The sequence below is a fragment of the Hippopotamus amphibius genome, chromosome 7 (genome assembly GCF_030028045.1).
Source record: "Hippopotamus amphibius kiboko isolate mHipAmp2 chromosome 7, mHipAmp2.hap2, whole genome shotgun sequence".
NCBI lineage: Eukaryota > Metazoa > Chordata > Mammalia > Artiodactyla > Hippopotamidae > Hippopotamus > Hippopotamus amphibius.
This window is the reverse complement of record NC_080192.1, coordinates 46,268,168-46,292,585: the sequence shown is the minus strand read 5'-3', so window position 1 is coordinate 46,292,585 and position 24,418 is coordinate 46,268,168. Positions and strand designations below refer to the sequence as shown.

General features: G+C 40.2%; 1 protein-coding gene across 3 annotated transcripts in view; it reads right to left on the bottom strand.

Annotated features, from left to right (window-relative positions):
* PTPRB (protein tyrosine phosphatase receptor type B) overlaps positions 1-24,418 on the bottom strand; it is a 114,418-nt gene that overhangs the window by 84,345 nt on the left and 5,655 nt on the right. For 2 of the 3 annotated variants that reach the window (XM_057741917.1, XM_057741918.1), the window contains exons 3-4: positions 18,964-19,214; positions 1,836-2,109 (exon numbers count right to left, since the gene is read on the bottom strand). In XM_057741917.1, coding sequence (XP_057597900.1) covers positions 1,836-2,109; positions 18,964-19,214 — 525 coding nt within the window. Of the gene's footprint in view, positions 1-1,835; positions 2,110-2,531; positions 3,064-18,963; positions 19,215-24,418 lie in introns of those variants that run through there. The other variant, XM_057741919.1, reaches the window with a different exon arrangement.

Genomic DNA, 24,418 nt, shown 5'->3' with positions numbered 1-24,418 from the left:
CAAGTAGGGTTATACCATCACACAAATAAGTATGAAAAAATTATCATTACATAAATATCATTTTTGATCAAATTTCATTCTTCACATTTGGCATGGAGCTCATAAAAATTTGCGGTGAAAAGTACATTTGTGGTACTGTAAAAAGTAACTTCTTAAGAAAAATGATGAGACACCAAATGCTAACAATTGTGTATGCTGACTAAGTCTTTTTTTAATTCAACAGAGTCAATAAAATGCAAACCTTTCTTACATTTCACAAATGTCTCTGGACTTGAAATACCTACATGCATAATTAAACTCAAAACATATTCTAACTAGAGACACCCACAGTGAGTCCTTTTTCATCTTGTTTTTTTCCAAAAAAAGTAAAACCTCTGGACTAAATCAGTATATTTTGGCTTAATGTTTTCATCTTTTCTCCCATAAGCTTCGGAAGGTTCACCTGTTTTTAAAAATCTTTCTGCCCCATTCAATACAGACACTTTATCAAATGTAAAGAACAAATCTGGAAGTTCTACGTCATAAATTTCACAGTATTAGCAATCCGAGTATTCACAAAACTATCCTCATGTACCAAGAAACCAAGAACTTTATAACTAAAAATCCAGCTACTTAAACTTCTGCAAAATGTTCTAATTATGTGGTTGTTTTCGGTCTCTCTTTGATTCCATATAAAAACACAACCACAAGTGGTGTCTCTTTTCAAGTTCCTGTAAATCTCAGAAATTATCTAACTTCCATCTGAAGTCAAGTGATGTAATTGGGCATTCTTAATTAATAAGAGAACAACTGATTGGCTTATTACATGAACCTAGTTACATTTCCTGACCCTGCTGTAACTGCCCTGATAACTGACTGTACTCTCACCTCTTCAAAGAACTATAGCTAAAGAAGGGATTTTTGTTCAGGTTGAATGTGAAAGAACAGCAAGGACAATACATTTCTAAATTTAACTTCCAGAATTTTTCAGTTAAATTTGACTTTCTCAATGAAAGTAAGGCTTCTTTATTGCAACAAATCAAGACAATGTTAAAGGAAGACTAACGAAGTCATATACCATCGAAGTCATTAGAGAATTTAGAGCACATCTGAGGATGGCTCTGGGGATGAATTAGGTAACATGCACAACAGCCCCTACCTAAGTAGGCACTTCGTTGGAACCTAGACCTGAATGACCAAGTCTAATACCCTCATTTTACAGATAAGAAAACTGAGGCAGGAAAGACAAACCCTTACTGTATACACATGGAATGGTTTACCAAAAACGAACAGAAAATGATTGACTTAAGGTACGATCTCTGATACTGCATGGTTTTAGTTATTTAAGTCGTAAAAAGTAATTTTCATACCCTCATCTCAAGGGACTTTTCTAACTTCCCCCTAAGAATGACTCTCTTCCTGATGATTATGTCCTGGTTCCAAAAATAAAACCAAGTTGAAGAAAGTCATCTCCCTAATCATTGCATTTCCATTATTTATTCTAAAAACATTTACTTAAAATTATTCCAGGGCTTGACAATTTAATGCGATGGAAGCTCAGACCACATCACTTTAACAAATTCCCTCCACAGCCCGCAGGTTCTCTCTGCTGCTCTGCCCGTTTAAGTGGCTAGTCCGCTGTTTTCAGCACTAGGGAAGTCTGAAAGTCAACCAAGCTGCTTCTGGCCAGATCTGAGGAGACTAGAAATCTCTGTCAATAGTTATCTTCACAGGTGTTTTTACCTTTCTTATTATTTTTATTTTCTATGCCTGGAACTCAAGTGAAACATCAGCTTGCAAAGGCAGGGCTCAGCTGGAAGTGGCCTGGCCGTCCAACTGCACCTGTCACTTTTTACCTGTTTGCAAGACCACAGTTTTCGTTTCTCCATCCAGAGACGTAATACTGAAATTGTAGATGGTTCCCGCTTGTAAATCCTTGGGGATACATCCATAGGTGGTGTTGTCTATCCTCACGGGGTGGCAGCACTCGACCACCGACGTGTCACTGCTGCAGGTGGCACTAAAGTTACAGGGGGACGCCAAAGTTCTCCACTGCAAAGACACGGACCCGCTGAAGACTCTGGACTCCGTCAGGTTGAAGTTGCATCTCACTGGCTTCCCCAGTCCAGTCTGCAAAGGAACCAGAACAACAGCTGAAGCCCGCTGTCTAGACCTGCCCAGGGACGAGTCCGGGTCCGTGGCAAGCTCCCCAAGGCTGCCTCCACTCACCCCTGGCCCCCAGCCTCAGCCCATCCATCCTTTTGCCCTGCAGCCAGGGAAAAGGCCCGCGGCCGAGGCGGGTGGCCACCTTCTCCCTAGCTGCTTTTCCTCCGGAGCAGCTGGAGGGAGAAGGTGGCTTTTTGCCTTTGACAGTGGCAGGAGCTGTCTGGCTGGGGACTCAGAGGAGGGTCATTCCTCCCCAGGGAGAGGAAGAAGCCCTGCCACCTCCCTCTCCAAAACACATCTCAGGAGGCCAGAAAGTGGCGTGGGCATTGGGTCGTCGGCGGGGAGGGGCGCGTCCGCCCGCGCGGACCTCAGCTGGGGCCCCTCACCTGCAGCAGGCTCAGCGCGGTCCACAGGGCCAGCCCGGCTCCATGGCTCCGCATGGCGCTCGCCGGCTCGCCCGGACTCGACGGCGGCGCGGGCACGCGGGGGCCACTTGTTGCGCGCGCTCAGCGCGCCCCGCGGGCGCAGAGCGCTGGCCTCCTGGCTGGGGACGCGCGGGGGCCGCCACTGCGGCTGCGGCTGCCGCCCCGGGCGGGCTGCGGACGCGAGAGGCGGCGGGGGCCGGCAGCGCGCCGCCCTTCCCACGCTGCCATGCTGACCCGCGCTGCCTCGCCCCGAGCCCCGGCCGCGGACTTCCGCAATCAAAAGGCAATTTCCTCGTCTCCCGGCAAAGGAACAATGTGCCGGCGAGGGAGGGAGCCCCGAGGAGCCAAGGCCTGAGGCTGCCAAGGGGGCCCGAGGCAGGCCCAGCGGCCCCCCGCCGCCCCCCGCCAGGGGTCCTGGCCGGATCTGCGGCGCTCAGCCTCCTTCTCCACCTCCCCGCCCGACTTTCACTTTTTCCCACTCCGTGGTCCTCAACCCCACCGTCTTAACCACAAACGGGACTTGCTCCCTCTCACTTTCCAGCTCCCCACCCCCGCCCCCTTCTTCCCTCCACACCCTGCGCCTCCCCCTCCCTATCTTCCTTCCTATCTTCCTCATCTGCTTTCTCCAAGGCCTCTTTTCCCAGGATTAAACTTGACCACAGCAGATTTCCCTAGGTCGCCTCACTCTTTCCTGAAGCCTTTTATTAGAGTGCTTTTGCCCTTCTCACCTCAAAGCATTCATTTGTCCCAACGCATCCCCCTGACACCACCAAGAGAAAAAGACCCCAAAAGGATGGTGCCCATTGTCAACTTGACCTTCACTTTTTTTCCCTGCTATTCACTTTCCCCTTTCTCTTGCGCAGAGGTCTGTGCCCTCCCTGAATCTTATGCAAATAGTGCTAACCAAGAACAAGTATAATCACCAGTAATCGTTCAGCCCACAAGTGAAGCAGTTCCATCATTGACCATCCCGTAGTTAAAGCCATTTCATCCGTAATTGTCCAAGCAATATAAGAAAGCGATATGAACTCTCATATGTAAATACTCTTGGTGGCTCAGGGCCCCACCTATGAGGAGAAAGTGAAATTCACCTAGTTTTTAGCACTGACTAAAACAACTAACTCACTTTTAGCAACTGCTTCAGTACCTGGGTGATCAGGTATCTGAAAATGGATTTTAAAAGAGTTCCTGATAACTGAAGAGCAAAAATGTTTAATTGTACATAGGTGATAATAGCAAAATACTGCAACAACCTTAATAATGTGTGATTGCTTTTCTTTGGGTGCCATCCCTGACCACTGCCAAAAGAGGGGATTTTTCAAAACAGAATATTTGAGCTACATCAATGGGAAGGATGGCATATTCTTTTCTTTTTCAAATAGATTATACATAAAGCTATATTACTGACTACTATATCAAATGTATCTACTTAGAGGAAAAGCAGAAAAAAAGGAAAAAGTGAAAATTATTTCAATTCTTTTAGAAAACCTTTTTTTTTTTTTAAATCTTTTAATGAAAAAGTGAAGTTTCTACTGCTTTGAAGATTCTATGGGCTTTTAATATGCAGCCAGGACAGAGATCCCAAATCTCTTTTTCAAGTTAGCAAACACTAAAAGAAGGTAAAACCTAACATGTACGTATATTTCTGGGAAAATTGGTTCTTTCTTATTTCTCTGCCCAGGCCAACTGTCTTACTAAGAACTTTTGCCCCCAAGTTCAGTGGCTTTTCACAGCCTGGCATGCCTTTCAGCATCATCAGAGATACGCCTCTTCTGTCCCCGTTTGATATTGCAAACCTACAGGCTGCCTCCAGCCTTTACTGGGCTAGTTTTTTTGGGTTTGTTTGTTTTTTAGCTTTATTCCTTTTTAACATTACCATTTTCTTTTCTGGCTATATTCAGAAAACAATGTTATTTCCTCGTCTGTAAAACTGGAATAATACCTACTCCAAATACTTCCCAGAGCTATTATGAAGGATAAGATCACATATGTTAAAGCATCTATACAAACTTTAATGTGCTGTCCAATTATCAGTTTGCCTAGGAATAGATTGCATCCAAATCACACCCTTTTTAAATTCATCCATCACATAGGTCCCACTTACCCAACTTCCACTGCCCATCCTTCTCTTTGTCTTTTCCACAATGAAGTTCTTATATTTTTCTCATAGGTTGGCCCTCAGATTTGAAATCTTCCCTCCCCAATTCACGAAATACCTCTCTGTCCTTTACAGAAATCATTGATAAATCCTATCTTTTCCAAGTTCTCCAAGGTTTCCCAAACATATTTTTAAAAACTATTACGTTACCAACCTACTATACCCTAATAGTTAATTTAGAAATTGTATTTTATACCCAATACACTGTCTGACTATGATTCAATATACTGCCTTATAGTAGAGGCAACTGCACCAATAAGGCAAATGTGAAGAGGACTAATCTAACAAGGTAATAACAAAATATCCTCATAACACTCTTCAGATGCTTCCAAATTCTGTTATTAATAGTCACCTGCTAATAATAACCCTGGAAATAGGAATTAGAAAAAGGAGAGGTTTCTTCAAATACAATTATTTTATTTTTGATCTATGGAGAGATATACATTTAGGATCTTGTGCCTTTTATCTGTTTTGATATCAATGTATATGAAGAATTAGAGCAATCTGTAAACGAAAGGACTAGGAGTCAGAGATATTTCTTTTCCAAAGGTGTATAACTGCTGGCTCTTTGGGGAATCTTAAGGCTCACAGCAAAGCTCCCAATTAATTAGTGGGTCCTAAATAACCCATAAGAATGAACGTATTATGAAACAGAGAGAAAGTTTAAACTCAGGTTTTTACTGATTACATTTTAAAAGGTGATTTACTTTTTAAAAACATATATTAATATGAAAAATTAGAGAGATGTGTAATAGACTCAAGGCAGTAAGGGACTGGGAAAAGCTGCCAGATGACATCTTTCCCGAGAGGAGTTTGTTTGAAACTACTGTACAAAGTATAAATAAAATGATTTGTTTTATTCTCTGTTCTCCTCTTTGTTTGGAATTCTTCAACTTCTTGTGAACCTATTTCTCCTGTTTAATGACACTGCATTTGCTTTAGAAGTTACTGCATTCCAGGAATTTGCAATCAGTCTCTGTAACTTCTCAGGGGACAACTTTTTCTCTTTGCCACTAGGAAACCTTTCCCAGACTGCAGGGGAAGGGTGGGGCTGCTTTTGGTTAGACATGAATGCCTAATGTCAAACTGTTGGTTAAGCAGCTGCCTTTTAAACAAATAGTCATAACAATTAATGAATAATTGTTCCAATTTGCATATTCATTAATTATGAATTCATGGATGAAAGCATGGCTCCTATCACGTTATGAATGTACATGTTGAATGATACAACCTATCATCAGGGGTCCCAGGACCATACTTTGAGAATTGTTATCTTACAACAGGGGTGTAAGTGAACTGGGTGCAGAGAAGGCTGGTGGGGATGAAGGGAGAGTGGATTGGTAAAGCTGATTGGTTAATTCAAACTCCTAAAGACCTAAAAGTCCTCTAGTGCCTGGCCTCTGCTCACCCCATGCCTCTCTCCTGCTTGCCTCCTACGCTCCAGTGGCCTGAGTATAATAATTTATTTACTTATTTATTCAGCAAATACTGACTGAGCATCTACTGTGTGCTAGGCCCTGGTTTAGGTTTTGGAGACACCCCCAAAGACCTGATTCTTTCCTGCCCCAGGGCCTTTGAGCCTGCCATTTCCTCTTCTTGGACCACTCCTGCCCAGGAGCTCTGCTTAGCTATCTTCTTCTCAATCTTTAGGTCTCAGCTTAAACACATACCTTTGGGGCCAGGCCCTTTCTGACCTCACAGGGGAAAAGTGTGCTATTATCAATCTTCATCTCAGCAACCCATTTATTTAATTCTGAACATTAATGACAATTGGTAATAATCCAATTATTTATATGTTTGTGTGCTGTCGGCCTTCCCTGGCCATATGGAGAATTCCTTTAAGGTAGAGTGTTGGTCTGTCTTGCTCTTCTTGCACAGAGCTCAGCATACAGTGGAGTTTCAACAAATATTTGTTGAATGAGTAGATGAATGAATAAATGAATGAGTGGGTGAATCTTTGCAGCTGCTCAATAAATATCGTTATCTGAGTAAATACTGTAAACAGGTCCTTCTAGACATGTTCCTGCTGGATGTGTCATATATCATAGGGAATAGGATAGAGAAGAGGAAAAAAAGAAGGAAGGACAAAGGAATAAAAGAGAGGAAGAAGAGAAGACTGATTTTGAAGAGAAAGAGGTGGGAAAAGATGAATGGGAGGGAATATGAAGGGGGGAAAAGGAAAAGGAGAAAAGCAGTAACCTTTAGGACAGTGGTTCTCAAAGGCTATCATCAGCATCATCTGAGAACTTGCTAGAAACATAAAGTCTTAGGGCCCTACCACAACCTGGAATTTGAAATGTTCTGGTAGAGCCCAATAATCTGTGTGTGTGTGTGTGTGTGTGTGTGTGTGTGTGTAACAAGACTTCCTGCTCTAGCTGGAGAAAAGAGCTATCCAAATTCCAAACCAAAGCCTTAGATTGTCAATCCTCTACTCTAAACCCTGATCCAGATATCATTTTATATTAAAGAGAGTTAATGATATCTCATTCTTTTACATTTCACTGACCTCTTTGGTTACAAGCTATATTGATGATTTAGAAGATCTTGAACAGTTTTAGAAGGAGTCAAATAAGTAAGGTGGTGATATATAATAATACATTTTATATAATATACTGTATATTTTATATAGTATATCTATAATATATTATTATATGCATATTTTGATACTTATAACTTCTCAATAAAGTACAGATGCTAAAGAGAAAAAGATCAACATGCAGCAAACTTAACAAATGTTAGCTGACAAGACAATTCTGATGCCTTTTGTTATGCAACTCTCATGTCTGTTTCCCCAGATATTTTTAAAAAGAAGAAAGCCTAGCAATTAGGGAATGTGTCAATTAAAAACAATTACAAGACGGCAAATCCTTTTCTCTGTTTAAATGTGAACTGGCTCGATAGTACATTACAGCAAAAGTGAATCCAATTTTAACCAGCAGCCAGTGTCATGCATTTAAAAAGAGATTTATGAAAATTTAAGTTAAGATAATTTTGATAAGCAGTTTTTGTTTTAAAAAAACGTACTGTGACTTTTGTGTTTAGAGATACTGTTTGGGGATACTTATATTTCAAGGAATCTTTTCAGCTTCCTAGACTGTAACCTTCCTAGGTCATAGGTCTCCAGGAAAATGGAAATAAGACAAGCATTTGCGAGTGGTTTAATGAGGGTGCGGATTAAATGAGAAGGTGCATGTTATGTGTGTAGCACATCCCTGGCTAAAGGGCACAACAAATGTTAGATAGTATGACTGTTAGTAATGGTAGTAGTATACAAATAACAATAAATTCTGGGTGCTGAGCGCCCAGCAATGCTAGAGAATGACAAAGTCCGCAGATGAGAATGTCTTTCTGAGAACATCCAAATAATAATAAAAAATTACCATTGCTGTCAATCCCATACTCAAGAGAAATTCTTTAGGAGATCAGCACAAAAGACATTTACCGGCTGCTCTGACTGGTGGCCGTGCCAAGATTTTTTTCTGAATCCTGGAAGGGAGGGGTGGGAGTGCCGGATGTGTCTCTAACAGCAGCCCCACCATCTCTCCCAGACACATCTCTAAGGTTTCCTGGGTTTTTTTGTTTTTTTTTCCTACATCAATTTCTCACCCTCTTTCCTTCCCCCACTTTTTTCTTTTTTAATCTGGAGGAAATGGACTTTGCATAGCTTTTGTCAGAGCTTTATAACGGTACCCAGACGAATGACTTAAAACCAGATGTGACTGTAAACGAATCACTTTTTCAACCTCAAGCGCTTCTGCTGCAACCTCATTCCCACGTTTCGGGTGCTACCACCCCACCCTCAGAAATGAGTCGGCTCACATATGAACTGAATCAGTGTGCTAATGAGGCTGGTGGGGCTGCCTGTCTGGGCGTGACCGCTGCACATCCCGGTTTCAGGAGCTGGGTCATGCTTCTCAGGACTATCCAAGCCCTGGGATAGTAAATAAACAAAACATGGCTAACGTTGGCTTTAGGGAAAAGGAGAATAAAAACAAACAAAAAAATGATCACACATCTCATCTCCCTTAGAAAGTGATGATTGGAAGGTAAAGAGTGTGTCTGTATATGTGTATCATTTTGTTAGAACATTATTTCCCATGAATTCTCTGGAGGCCGCAAACAGCGGGCTCCCTGTTTGGCCAGCACATGTGCCTTTTCTGGCTTTTTCAGTGTGATCTTAACATTGTTTTTAAAAAATGGAATTAGCAGGTAATGTTGAGAAAAATAGATTTTATATGTAAAAAAAATCTGGACTTTGAATTTTCATTAAAAAAACCAAAAGATAGAGGGACTTCCCTTGTGATCCAGTGGTTGGGACACTGTCTTCCACTGCAGGGGCACACGTTCGATCCCTAGTCGGAAACTAAGATTCAGCCTGCTGCAAGGTGAGACCAAAAAATAAATAAATAAACCTAAAAAACAAATGGAAAGATGGAGGCTTGCTGGGCCCACATTCTGCCAGCCTCTTCTACACAGCTCCCCCATCCCACACTTCTCTGCCGGATGAGGTGGACACAGGGCATCTCAGGGTCCCCTGAATGTTGATCAAAGTGGAAGATCAAAGGATCTTACCATGTTTTTCAAAAATATAATGATAAAACCATCATCTAGATCAGAAACCTCTTGAAGGAAGCAGTCGTGACTCTTGGTTATCTCCCTCATATACCCAAGTTGTGGAGACTCAATGTCTATTTATCTACTGGCGGAGTAGGTATTCACACCTCACTACTAAACAGGGACATGGCTAAGTATTGGGGAATCTTAAACACAATTGTATTCTTAAGTTGCTCCAGTGCAGACTTGGAACCCTTAGCATCATAGAATCCAAGAATACCTACACCTAAGACTTAGGAAAAGCTATTGCCCGAGCAGCTTCTGACTCCATGGAAGATCTGATCCTTCTCAAATAATCCAGAGGTCGGTGGATTCAGGCCGCCAAGGTCAAGACAATTAGCAAAGCATTTACCGCGGTATCCTTTGCACAGCTCTGCTGTCCTGGGCTGGAAGTACAGCCTTGCACAAAGAGGAGCAAACACAAATGATCACAGACACACAGATGAAGAGCAAGTGCCTGGTAAAGCTAACGGGTAGTGTGTGCTCATTGGCCCAGAGTATTAGAGATCCAGATTAGAAGAACTTTGATGAAAAAGCAGGTACCTCCTGTGTACTTTCCCAATAGAAAGTACCCCAGTGGTGATCTCATCTGGATTTAGCAATGGTAGGATTCACTTGCCAGCTCCCCCAAAGGGTGGGACAATTGAAAAGGATTTTCCCTTCAAAGACAGCCCCTGGCATTCATAGCATTTCCCCTTTCAGTGACTTTTCACCATACTTCATAATAACTGGTTTTCAAAGCTGTTATTCTGTGAGTGGAATATGTGGGTGCAACCGCTATGTAACTGGGGTATATCACGGAGATCTGAAGTACTTAGCAGTCTTTCCAGAGTCTCTATATCTTATCGTCATACTTATCAGCCAGCTCATCCACCAGTGCTGACCCTTGGATTTACTGCTCTTTCTTGCAAATCCATCACTCTTTCTCACGATGTTTGCTCTCCTCTCCCCCCACCCACACCCTCTCTCCTCCTGGTCCTTGAAGAAGATGGACAGGTCTTTGCAGGTCTGAGCCACTGGTCTACCCCTAACTCAGGAGCATCCCTTGGATTCTACCCTATAAAAGCCCTTAAGCAAACTACTCTTTTTATTTTTTAAACCTTTTTGTTTTGAAATAATTTCAAACTTACAGATAAGTTGTAAGAATTATACAGAGTGCTACGGCATATCCTTACCAAGACCCACTACTCTTTTTTAAAAATATTCTGCCACATTTGCTTTATTATTCTCTTTCTCTCCATATGTAGTACTTTTACCTGAACCATTTCAGAGTAGGCTGCACATCTCCTGAACTGTGTGTAATCTCAGTAAAGATACCAAATTTAAGAAATGCAAAATTGATATAATGCTTTAATCCAGAGTCCATATTTCAGCTTTGTCAATTGACACAAGCATGTCCCCTTAGTATTTTTTGTTGTTGTTTTTTCTCTATTAAGGATCCCACCCAGAGTCCTGTGTTATATTTAGTTGTCAAGCCTTTTAATCTTCCATAATCTGGAACAATTCCTGTCTTTAAAAATGATCTTTATGACATTAACCTTTTTGAATAAGTCAGTTATTTCTAGGGTACACATTTTCCTGCATTTCCTTTGTCCAGTGTTTCCTGATGATTAGATTCAAGTTACAGGTACATTTCCAGTGGAACTCTTCCTCTACTCTTGAGTTCAATGTTTTTTTTCTAACAGGTTGACTATTCAATTATTCTCCAATAGATTGCAAACATCATTGCACACTAGAATCAATGGGGAGATTTTTACACTCTGGTGCTGAGGACCTACATCGGTAAATTTTGATTCGGTACGTCTGAGGGGGAGTTTTAGAATCTGGATCTTTAAAAAGCTTCCCAGGTAATTCTGATGTATTTAAGACCAGGGCTGAGAGCCACAGGCTTCCTATCTCAATTTGCACATCCTGGCTTCTCCTTAGATCTCATTTTCTGTCCTTTGCTCCGTTCTCTCTCCCCTGCATCAACCCTCACGTGGGCTCGACTTCATCTGCCGAGAGAAACCCATGTGCCAGAGACACCCTGGCACAGTATAGGCAGCTAAAGAGACCAGTTCAAAGCACATGGTTGCATTTTATGTTCATATGATTTATATTGTGACAAAATACGAGCACAGTCTTTTGGTGCACAAAATGCAGCGTGAGGCAAATCCCCTATAACAAAAAGAAAATGAAAGAAAAGAAAAATCCTTGAGATTTTAAAGCCAGAGAGGGTTGAGCGAACTGTAAACCATATCATGCTATTGGCATATAGTAATCCACGCTAGCGGGTGATCTGAGAGAACTCCAGCCCTTTGTCAGAATTAGACTCGAATGATGCTAACTATAAATCAGGGTCTTCAGGGACACATCCCTGCCACAATATTGTACCTCCTAGCATGGGCTTCCTGCACCAGGCACAGCCTCAGAATCTGTTTATCTTTTATCCCATTCCCTCTAGACAAGCTAAGAATCTTCCCTTGGTCATGAGGAATCATTAGGGAATGGTTTGGGGTGTTTTGTTTTGCTACATCTTTGCTCTTCTCCTTCTAGGAGTTTGTCTCAGTAAAGGGGAATATTTTCCCATCCTTACCAGCCACAGAGCTGTGGTGGCCATGGGGAGATGCCCCTGTGCTTAAGTAACATGTTAAAGGAGTTGACCCCAGACTTGAGGTGGGTGGGAGGAGGTGGGGGTGTTTTGCATTTGCCTCCTCACTCATTTGGAGACTCACATTGGGCTGTGATGCCTTTGAGGGCCAAATGGAAGGAAGCACAGAGCTGTTAAACCCAGACCAGCACCACAATGGCTATTCATGAACTGAGGAAATGTGGTCCGTCTCCCAGGCCTGGGCCTTCAAACAAGACTGATGGATGTTTAGTAGAATCAGAGCCAGCCAGTAATATTTTGAATGCATGTTCAAGACTTTATTCCTTTGAAAGCATTTTCACTTAATAATGCTGGCTCACCTGTTTCTTACAACAACCCTATGATATAGACAGGGTAGGGATGATGAAACAAAAACAAGAAGTTGGTATTAATTGCTAATATTATTGAATACTTATTTTTATAGCCAACGCACTAAGCACTTTTCTTAATCAGATTTTAATCCTCGCAACTGTTTTATGAGGCAAATAGAGAACCTTAATTATCCTTATTTGAGAGAGGAAGCACGTATGACTTGAGTAACTAGTAGATGACACCACTTGTGAGTAAACCAGTTTCCTCTGAGACGAGAGCCCTTGCTCTTTACCACGTTATCAAGCTGCCCCCGAGGTCACATGGCTGAGAAGGGATCCAGACTGACCCTCTCTTGAGAGTCCACCACTCAAATGATAAATGGAGGCAGGTCAGAATATGAAGCTACACACAATTCCAAGGGCTGTCTTCCCTCCCTTTGGAGGTCACTTCTGCACATTTAACCCTTTCTCCTGCACCCCATGCTCAGGTCTCCAAAAGACTGACCACCTGCTGCCTCCAGCCCTGCCTGTCTCTCCTTGCCCATAGGGAATGATTAATACACGCAGGGCACATTTCTGACACCCACCTGTGGCCTGATCTTCAACCAGACTTGTACAGAAGGACACAGTATATCTCCATGGATGGCCTGGCTGAGGGCGTGCACAGGGACTGAAATCCAGCCAATGATCCAATACGGAGTCTCGTGCATTCCCGGTGGAACCATGTGCCTGGAAACCCCTTTTTCTGATGAACACAAAATGCCTAGAGTCTAGCAGCAGTTCTGTATCTCCCCAGGCTCCACTCACTCACCCTGGGCACCATTCCTTCACTATTGTATTCTCTGCAGTCACAGCAGGAGGCTGGAATTAGATCCATTACTTTCTGCTACTTGATTATTTAGCTTTAATGACACCACCCCTCTCACCCCCTCATAACACAGGTACAAAAGTGCCAACAGTGGTGGAAAACAAAAGGCATTTAGAAGTCCATGGGAGAGATATCCTGGGTGGAGGGTGAGATTTATCTAGATTAGTGGTTCTGGAATTTAAAAGTATACCCGTGTGACTTGGAGGGCTTGTTAAAACACAGATTGCTGGGCCTTACACCCAGAGTTTCTGATTCAGTTGATCTAGGATAGGACCCAAGTGATGGCATTTCTAACAAGTTCTGGATCTGGGTTTATACTTTGAGAACCACTGAGCTAGATATGTCCTGACTCATATCATAGACAAGCTTCTTGTTCTACCAACTTTGTCCTTGTAAAGACATATACAGCCACATAATACTGTAATGGTAACAATAATAACCATGGTAGCTAATGTTAATTAAACATTATTTTCCGGGCAGTACTGTAGACGCATGATACATGGTGATTCATTTCATTCACGTCCAGGATGAGAGAAAGAGACTTTTGAAGCCAAGCGCTGGCTCAGGTTCACAACCTTCCAAAGTGGCATAAGAGGAAAGAGAAGGAAAAGGAAAAAGGTAGGGAAAATGCTGCTCCAAAAATAGTCAACTTAGGGCAACTCTGCAGTAGCATTAGTGAGTGATGCTGAGTTCCAGATCAGGTCCTTCTGGCATTTATCTTCACTAATAGGGGCTCTATGCAAGAGATAAGGTGACTGGCTGTGCAGGGGTGTGTGTGTGTGTGTGTGTGTGTGTGTGTGTGTGTGTGTGTGTGTATGAGTGCATACTCTCCTCCTTGCTCTGTTATTCTTTAATCATTTGACCTTGGGTGAGTCCTTGCCTCTTTAAGTTTAAACGAGACATCTACAAAATAATAATAATAATAATAAATTAATAAATACTATGGTAGATTGTTTAATGACCACAGATTCCTCTTTTCATTGTGACTTTGCAGCTCCTCCCATCAAGAAGCGGGGTCTATTTCTCCACCTTCTGGATCTGGCCTGGCTGGTGATTCTGTTGACTAACAGAATGTGGCAGAAGTAATGTGTGGCTGCAGAGCCGAGGCCTCAATAGGCTTGTAGCTTCTACCTTTCCTCTCTTATAGAGTTTCCTAAAACCACCACATAAAGAAGCTGGTAGAGTCAAGTGGAGGATGAGAGACCAGGTAGAGAACCAAGCCTGCAGCCAGCATCAACTGCTAGCCATGCAAGAGAGGCTACTGTGAAGCTTCTAGCTCAGCTAACCCTCCACGCTGAATGCAACTGCAAGAAAAAGTCCAGGTGAAACCAGCAGAGGAACCCCCCTAGCCCCCTGCCCCAACCAACAAAACCACGAGAAATAGTAAGTTGTCATTGTTTTAAACTACTAATTTTGGGGGTAGTTTGTTACACAGTGATGGAAAATACATACAAGTACCCACCTCCCAGAGTATATGAAAGTGCTGAGCATAGTTGCTGGCACACAAATTTTAGCTATTATTTTTATCGCCTAGATTCTCTTCTTTGCAAATGGTGTATAGCATCATTTCACGTTTCCTCCCTCATAACTCAGAGGAACTCTTGATGGAAAGGAAGACACAGATACATTCCCCCTTCTCACTGAAAGTGCTTTGTGATATCCCGCCCTCCATTCCCAAGCCCATGTTCCAATCCCAGCTCATCCTTTGCTTGTGGATCTAGAACACTCTGGTCACATCATAAACGTGAATTAGTAGTAATGACACTGCCTTTCCAAGCAAAAAATCTTAGTATTTCAGTCCTTATTCTTTCTTCTCTAGATTTCTTTTTTAGGTCAAGTGTGCTAAATTCTATCTAGTGGCTACATATGTATGGGAACGAAAGGAATGACAGATAATCTAATAGTGTCACTGATTAAAATAACAAGTAGGAACTAGTGTCTGTTTCTGGATGAAGACTGCATTTGAAAACATGTGTTTGAAATGTTCATCAATATATATTCAATTTCTATATGTGCAAGAATTATTACAGGGCTCTTGTACCGTCTAAATCTTTTATTCAGTCTTAACAGATTGCTGATTCTGTATTCAATGATTTTGACTACCTTGTGCTCTCTATGTGATTCTGTCACACCATCTTTATTATTTATTTTTCACATCCTCCACAACGTCTGGCAGACAGTAGGTGCTCAATAAATAAGTATGGAATGTGTGATTTGATTGAAGTGATAAAATTCCTAAGTTTCTTAAAAATACTAATTTTAGGTGAAAGTTGAAATCACTTCTAACTTTCCATCCTGTTGTATCTCAGCTCTTCCACATCCCTCCCTTCCTCCTCCCCCACCTCTTACAGGGCTAACTCCTATACTCTGTGAAGCTCAGTTCAGATATTCCCTCCACCAGAAGGCATTCCCTAAAACCTCCACACTGGTCAGGAACCTCTCTTTTGTATTCCACACAAGCCCGTGTAATCTCCATCTCCCTCGACCCCTCAGCAGATGGTGAGTTCCTTCAGGGCAACGACTTGTTATTCAACTTTGTGTCCCAGTGAAAAATAGCAATAACAGCTATTCCTTCTTAAGGGCCTACTAAGGATCAGGTACTGTGGTAAGCATTTTACAGGCATTGTCTCTCCCAGTCCTCACTGCAGCCCTAAGAGGTGGAGTTTCATTTCATAGATGAGGAAACTGAGGCCCAGTCATTAGCTAGTAAGAGGCAGTCGGGCTTTTGACCTCAAAGCCTGAGTTCTTAACAACTCTGTTCTGACACTAGTTAAGTTCTCAGGAAATATTTGTTGAATCATGAATATTTTCCAAAGTCACTAGACAGTCATCATTTCTTCCTTCTCCTTTTTCTTTTACACTATTTTTTTTTTTTTTTTTGGTGGTGGTGGGGGGAGTTGAATGGTGATTAAGAGATGAAATGGGGGATATTAGAAAGGAGAAAAAGGAGCTGGATAATTAGCCCCCGAATGAAACTGTATATATATATTGAATATTAGATAATAGAAACATATTAAAAACTAGATACACACAAACTTCGAATACTGAGGCAACGTAAAAACATGGTTACTTAGCATGACCATTGCACCTTGGCAATAGATGGACATTGGCAGTAGATGTGTCATTTGATACCCAAGTGGTCAACAGTTCCACCCACTTCTATATCACTTCAATCAGCTCAATGCCCTAGCACTCCACCCCGTTCTTCCCGTTCCATTTCACCCCCCTCTGCTTAATTTCACTCCACGCCATTTCCCTCCATTCCATTCCATTTCACTCTCCATGTCCACTCCACTTTGCTCCATTTCAGTCTACACTTTTCTTTTCCTTTCCTTTCCTTTCTACACAACTTTAATAAGTATTGAGCATTGTGTTCCGGTGCTGGAGCTACAAAGCTGAATAAATAGAGTCCCTACCCTCCAAGAGCTCACATTCAGATTTTCTCCTGTCATCACCAGATAACAGACCACTCCATCTCATGGCCCAGCTACACTAAGTCAATCCAAAATCTTCTCAAATCAGGAGCTAGCTGATAAGGAAAATAACTGACACACAAAGATTTTCTTTACACAATTCCAAGGGATTAAGTTGAACAATTTTAGTCCTCTCTAATACTCTTCTAGGTGTTGAGGGACCTTTCAAAATTACTTTTAAAGGACAGGGATTTTACCTCCCAAGTGACTCACTTTTACTTTTCAAAGTATTTAACTACAGCTGTTTATAATAGACTGTTATAAAGTAAACGCTTCTACCAAATCAAATGATGATGTAGCAGGGCTGTCTCACCTAAGGCATGAGAGTTATGGAAAACTGCGATTTTAGAAACTGCCTTTGGAAAGAGTATAGCTTTTATACATTCAGCTTCTGAGGACATAGTTAAGATTTTGCCTGAGCTGCAAGAAAAAAAAATGGAACATGAGATCATTGGCTACATAGTCATTCTGGTGCTCCGTCTCGGAGCTCATATAAACTTTAGAGTGAACTTCACTTTAGAAAAATACCAAAAATCAAAAACCAAAAAACTGTACAGAGTAGTTGCCACACCCCAAGGCTGCAAACCCAGCTGTGCAGCTGGATCACATGAGCTCTGTAACACAATGCTGGGTTGGTCCTCGGACTGGTGTGACTGCAACAGAGCTTTAGAGCTGGCTGTCCTTACTCATCCCAGTGAGCCTGGCCATGACTGGGGACTTTCTGTGTGTTTGGTTCACAATGGTCAGGCTTAGGCAAAGATGGGAAAATATTCTTTTTTGCTAAAAGACAACTCTTTAGTGTTCAGGTAAGTATATTTCTATTGTAGTTTTTATTCAGCATATTTCTTATTTGACACAGTTTTCGTTTTGTATTAATATTTGTATGTATACCAATAAAAATTGGTACATATATACTGATATCACTACATGTACACTGATATATATCAGTACATATATATATACACACACATCAGTACAGAAAAAAGATATAAATATTTAATATCAGCTATAAAAATACTTTTATAAACTGATGTTAGAATGCAGTTTTAGCTGAGGCAAAATGAACAGGTGCTCCACCAAGAAGTGTTCAATTTCAAAAAAAAAAGTGTTCAATTTCAAAAGTAAGTGGTGAATCTCTCACTGATGCCTGGTTGAAAGGGCTCAGGACTTGGAGATTTGGGAAAGCACACTGCCAGTTCACGGCAGCATCCTTAAGCAAAAGCTCTCCTGCTCCTTTTTCCTGTCTTTCCTTCCCACTTTCGAAGCCCAGACAGATCTGAAACAATGATGGTCAAGCTAGAAGAGGTGGAGAAAGAGCTGGGTGAGAAGTGAGAGAATTCGAACATACTCCCTTTCCCCTATTTCAAGACCAAACTTGGTGGGGTGATGGGAGAGGAGAAGCTAATGTTTCCATTGAATTCAGAGTGTGGGTTGTTTCCTGAAATGGATAGTTTTGCTAATGGCTTGAGAGTGAGTGTTGAATTTTAAAGTGATATAAAGAGTGTCCAGAAAAGTCATGAGGCTTCTGAACTTCTATTCAGAGGCAAGGCAAGAACTAGGTTGAGGGCAAGATTTATAGTACTGGCTCTGTTTTGTGATCAATAATGGGGTATGTGTTCACTAGTCGGGAGTCACGCGCAATATTAATTTTCGCACAATGCAAAAGAAACCGGAGCACTAAAATGTATGTCATATGTATAGTGTTGGGCTTTTACTTTCTTTAAATTATTTGGGTTGCTTATTAGGAAACAGATAAATACTGCCAAATGAAACCTTAGCTTTTAAAATTTGCTTTAATTACACTGTTGTTGTCTAAAATGATGGCCTAAAACTCTGAGTGGAAAGTAAAACCGATGTCATTGCTGCTTCTCAACCATTTATCTGTCCTCTTGCAGGTGATGGTGTGGAACTGCTATGAGACTCAGCTTATCCATGTCCATGTTCACAAATCTGTTATAGTGATTCCATTGCTTTGTGACTCTCTCCCCTCCCTTATAAGCACAAAGGGTTGTGACATATACCGAAAGGGACCTGCAAGGTACTGATTTCAATTTCCATTTCCTGGTTTTAGGTTGTTGTAAGACTATGAACCCTGACTTTGGTTTAGTAATGTGGGCAACCTACAGTGCAGTTATAATGATCTTCAGCTTATAAAGGTGTAGCAATTTAATTCTATCTCCAAGCTTTTCTCATTACACAAAACGCATTCAAGTACAGTTAGCAGCCAGAGTGCCTAATCACCCACTTGAGTACCAGTATTTCCAGCAACGCAAATCGTTTCACCAGTGGGCTTTCTAAGACCTTACCAAACCACACTCCATCACCTCCCCCTCCCCTTACCTTTTCAGTGGTGCTGAAGAAGGGTTGAACAGTCCAGGGAACCCAAGATGTAATTCCAGCCACTTGCCAGTGGGGGTGCTGCCTCGGGCTGCTGTTTTGGCTGTAGTTTTCTGCAGTACTTCTGGTGAAGGTCTCTGTGGTATTCCTAACAAGGCGTCCCGGACTATATAGAAGTGCATTAAAAGTGGTGGGGATTTGGGGAGGAGCTGTGTTTCTGGTGCTCCTTACTGAGGCTTCTGCTCCCAGGCCAGCTGAGGTAAAGAAAGGACAGTTGCTAAAGTTACCCTCATGTTTTATGGATTCTTCACAGAAAAGCAATTTTACTTAGAAATAAATGCTTTAACAATGGGCATGTAGATAATGCTTTAGTTATATGAAAAACAGAAGATACTCTGAGTGTGACCATACTCATGTGCCCTGTCCACGTCACGCATCTATCAGTTTTATCCATCTATCAATTTTACAGGGTGCAGGGAGAGTTGTGGAAACTGTGCTATCAGGGATAAGCACACAAAAAGGCTCAAAATGGGTAAGGTATCTTTCACTTTTAGCAAGATGTAAATATCAGCTGTTCTCTTAAATGTTAATAAAACAATCATGAGCATTAAGCATCTTTTCCTTGAGATGTGGAGGGCTGAGCAGAGTACCCTGTATACAGGGTTGCCAGATTTAGCAAATAAAAATATGTGATGCCCAGTTAAATTAGAGTGTCACATGAAAAACCAATAATTCTGTATATTTAATATATCCCCAATATACATTACAGAGATTATATTATATTGTATATCAGGAATATGCTTACATAAAATCATAATTTATTTGAAATTCAAATGTAACTGAATGTTTTATATTTTATCTGGCAACCCTACCTGTACATTAGAGCTAGGCTTTGATAAATGTTTGCATATTCTCCCCAGTTTCTGGTTTTTTTTTTTTTATCTTCTTGAACCCTGGCAGACCAGACATTTATTTCTGAGGTGTCTTCTACAGGACAAACCCAATGTCCTATTAGTAATATACCTTTACATCAAACTCCAAGAAGCAGTCTTAATTCTGTAGTCTTAACTGAGTTAGGTGCTAGGATGGTCTTTTACATAGATATTGATTTATTGTTGGGATGTAAACATTTCTGTATGTGAAGATTAGTATTTTGGTCATTTTGAGCTTTGGCCAATGCCAATCCCTTGAGTTGATTACTACCTATGACAGTTTTAGCTCTCAGACCCTCAAAAAAAAAAGATTTAATGATGAGGTGAGAACAGAGATAAGCTTCCAAATACCTAGTATGTAATTATGTGTCTTAACATGTCAACCTACGCTTACTCTTATTCACAAAGGAGCGGTTGGTAAGTTCTCACCCTGAGAACTATTTTGTTTTTGTTTTTTGAGTCAGCTTACAGAATTAATTCAATGGATGAAACAAGACATCCCCCAAATTAGATCAAAGATCTAAACACTTTTGAAATTTCTTCTGCAAACAACGTAGCTTATCACCATTGCATGTAGCTTTGGAGTATCTTATGGAAAAAATTTTACTCTTCTGTAATTGTCTTCAATTAACCTTCTAAATGTATTTTTAAAACACTCCAAACCAAACAAGTCCATTTTCCATTTTAGGCCACAACCTTTTCCCAAAGATAGAACCTACAGAATTTTCAAGCCTGGTACCCCTTCATTTTGTGTCTATGTTTTTAACTTGTGCTATTTAAGAAACAGGAAGGAAACTTTAGTCTTAACTTTTAATTTCTAAATATTGTGAATTTCAAAGCTGTGATTTGCACACTTTGTTAGGCGTCACAATCAGCTATGGAGCTTATTACAATATTGAAGCCTTACCCCGCCCCCCCCCCCAAATTGTGATTTAGTAGATCTGGTGTGGGATCCAGCACCTGCATTTCTAATAAGTTTCTCAGGTGTAGTATACATCCAAGTACATAATTTTATCCATATATACAATACGAGCCAAAGCTGAAGTCTAATCTCTTCTTATGCAGGCATTGAAGGATTGTAAAGTAGATGGGAGGAAAGAAAATACAGCATAGAAATATATAAGGCGATTAAAGTAAGTTCATCTTTCCATTGCCTGAACTCTTTGTTGAAATGGGTACTATGAAATTATACTAAAAATAGTAGATCCTTGGATGTTTTCGGTTCTATAATTCTTCTGATGTTCTTTAAAAAGGTATGAAAGAGCAAGATGTATTTTGACAAATGCAAGGAAAAGCTCTTACACAATGGAACAATATGTTGAAGCTATTTTTAAAAAAGCTTTATTGTACCATTGCTACTACATTGTTTCCACATTATACACAATTCCTCTTAGAACGCAATTCAAAATAAGGCGGACCATCCTGGGTCCAATCTAAGAAGTTTTAGCACTTAGTGTATAAAAAATAAAGTTTAGCACTTATAGCTCACCTATAAGATGATTTGCAATGAGTGCATCATATCAAGACTATATTTCAAATACATTTCTTAAAAAAGCAATACATATTTTAGTCTATTAATTCATCTATGATTGTCTCAGACATAATCATTAATAGAAATGGAATTTTTGTATAATGATAATAAAGACAATATGCAAGTTGTTAGTTTCCCTCTTTTAAATGATACAAAAGACTTTCAAGCATATTGAAAGCAATAACTTGAATAAAATTCATTTTGGAGAGAGAAAATTTTAACTATATTGATACTTTCTATTCTGTAGGAAGATGCCAAATGTAATGCGCCCTTTAAAAGTGGGAAAATAATCTGGAAAAGAGACAACAAATGAAACAGAAGATACCTTAAAAAATAATGATTTTTGTATATATATTTACACATAAATATTTCTACATAAATATATTTATACATAAATGGGCTGGAATAAAGATAAAGTGAAAGGTCTGGGAATTATAATAGTCTAAATAATTATTAGAATTGATAAAATGAATAATTAACATTTCAGAAAATGTCATCAATGAAATAAAGGATACAGTGAAAAATACACATGCCTAAAATTTGAAAAAGTGAGTAAAGAAGTGATGTTTTTGAAAGGAGTGCCAAAGATGGAGAATTTATAAACAATAGAAGACATAACAAAGGAGAAGTTATAATCAGAGATTAAATTTTTTTTTACAGAATGGAAAAAGTATGCAAGATTAGAAAAAAAGTAAAATTAATAAATGGAAATTGATACCAAGACATGGCACAGTAAAACATCAAAGCATAGCATAGTAAAAAAATTAGATTGAAAAAATAAATGAAAACTTAGTCAAAGAAACACTTTTCAATAGCCAATTACCACTCAACTACTGCACTATGGGTTGCTTTATGAGGCTGTGTCTGGCTTATCCTAATGCCCCACGTTTTCTTTTGGGAAGGTACAAACACACACATTGGAAAAGGATGAGATGGTGGGGTAAAATGATGGAGGGGAAAGAATGGCTTATAAGTTCATGGCTACCAGGCTGTGGGAGAGACAGGCTGAGACAGAGGCTACTTAGACAAGGTCAGGGCAAGGGCAGGTAGAAAGTGGATGAATAATTTGGAGTGCCCAGGGCTGGCTCATCCATTAGACACATTAGGAACATTGCCTACGAGCCATGATTTTAGGGCCCGTGAAATGATTTAATTTCTTTGAAAATTATTTTAAAAAAAGAACTTTCAGGATCAAAGAAAATGCTAAAATTTTTTTTCACACATCATGCAAAAATGAGAATGTTAGGACCCATGAAACTCTAATTTATTTTACTTTTTTTTCCCAATGGAGAAAGGGACCCACAAAGATATAAGAACACATATGAAAGTCATTTGTGGCCCTGGTGTGCCCTGATAAGTTCATTGATGTGTCACAGGTTGAAAATCATTGGGGGACTCTGGATGCTGTGTTAGATATTTTTCAGAGATCATATAAAGCATATATTAATAATCAATGTCTAGATGATTTTCAATGATCATGTAAATAGATGGTTAATTGCAAGGCCCTAATGATGCAAGGAGAAAAACTCTAAAATGGCTGTGACAGCCAATTTAGTTAGAGTCTGTGCATACAAAAGACACTTTCTGTTTTGCTTTGTTCATTTCCCATCAAGCTTTCTGTATTTACAAGCACTCTTAACAATCACTAAAGGAAATAAGCTACTAAAACCTTGTCTCCCAAGAGCATACATGATTGTTTACCCATTACAATGCTAATGTGTTTTATTCCCTCACCAGTATGATAAGTTAAACAATTACTTTAACCAACAGGTATATCAAGCCAGCCAACAATATGATTTACTACAGCAGTGAAATCTCTTTTAGTGATTTTGCAGACTCGGCCATATCAGGGACACTTGAAAATATGTCTGCAAAAATTTGCTTGTCCTCAGATAAATATGAGATCTGAATGAATAATCTATAGTAGATGCTGGATAAATGTTGGTTGGTTGGCTGATGTATACAATGTTACTCTTCATACAATATGAAATATCTTAGTGAAAGTAACAATTTGAGACAATCATGCAGGTGTTTATACTTGTAGGGAGACTTGGCATTCCTTGGAACAGGTCTCCAAACCATAGATGGAATTTTGTGCTCTTCATCTGGAAGTCCTAGAACTACATGAGCATGGTCTACCTGCCAATAGATGTGTGCTGGTGTTGTGGAACCCTTTTCAAGTTTAGAATGTTTTTACCTCCCTCTCTTAAGGATTATTTGCTTAGCCAGGCTTGCAGATCAGTAATATCCTTTGAGTAGATTTCTTTGTTTCCCATATAAAAGAGGGGGCCAATGAATGAGTTATTCTCCATATCATGTAGGTCCATAAAACTTCAAAGATTCAGCCACTATAACCTTTGTTGTCTGCTTGTGGGGCCAAGACTATTTTCTGTTGGAATAGATGCAACTGTAACTTTTGATGGCTTGGTGGATTTAAAAATTCTGCTTGATTTGGGAAGAAGAGAAAAGCAATATTCATGATAGCGTCATAAAGTAGTCCTTAGCTTTCTTTATTGTTCCCTAGAATTCTGATATTCAACACCTTTTAGCAGTTGAAACATTTACTAATTTAGACAGCATTTGTTCAACATGGGAACCAAGATTACCTTTACAGGAGATAAAGATTTATAAGTTATGATTCCTGTTAACAGGTTTATAGCATAGTAATTTAGTTTTTCTAACTCTTTTTCTTTTGCATCTCCTGTATATACAAAAGACTTGGTCATGGAGAAATCATTTTTTCAATTGAATTTCTAGTGAACTTTCCTAGAAATGTACAAGTACCCCCCAAACTGTAGGCCGATATAATTTCCCTTTAGCGTATACGGTTTTTGCTATGCAGGAAGCTGTTTACTTAAGAGTGCTATGTTTCAAGAGTTTGTAAATTAGAGATTTGGATCTCAGAATGCATTTTACTCCGAAAGTAATAGTATCCCTTAAAAAGCCAAATGTGTGATTATGTAAAATTGCTATACTGTTGAATAGAACACAACTT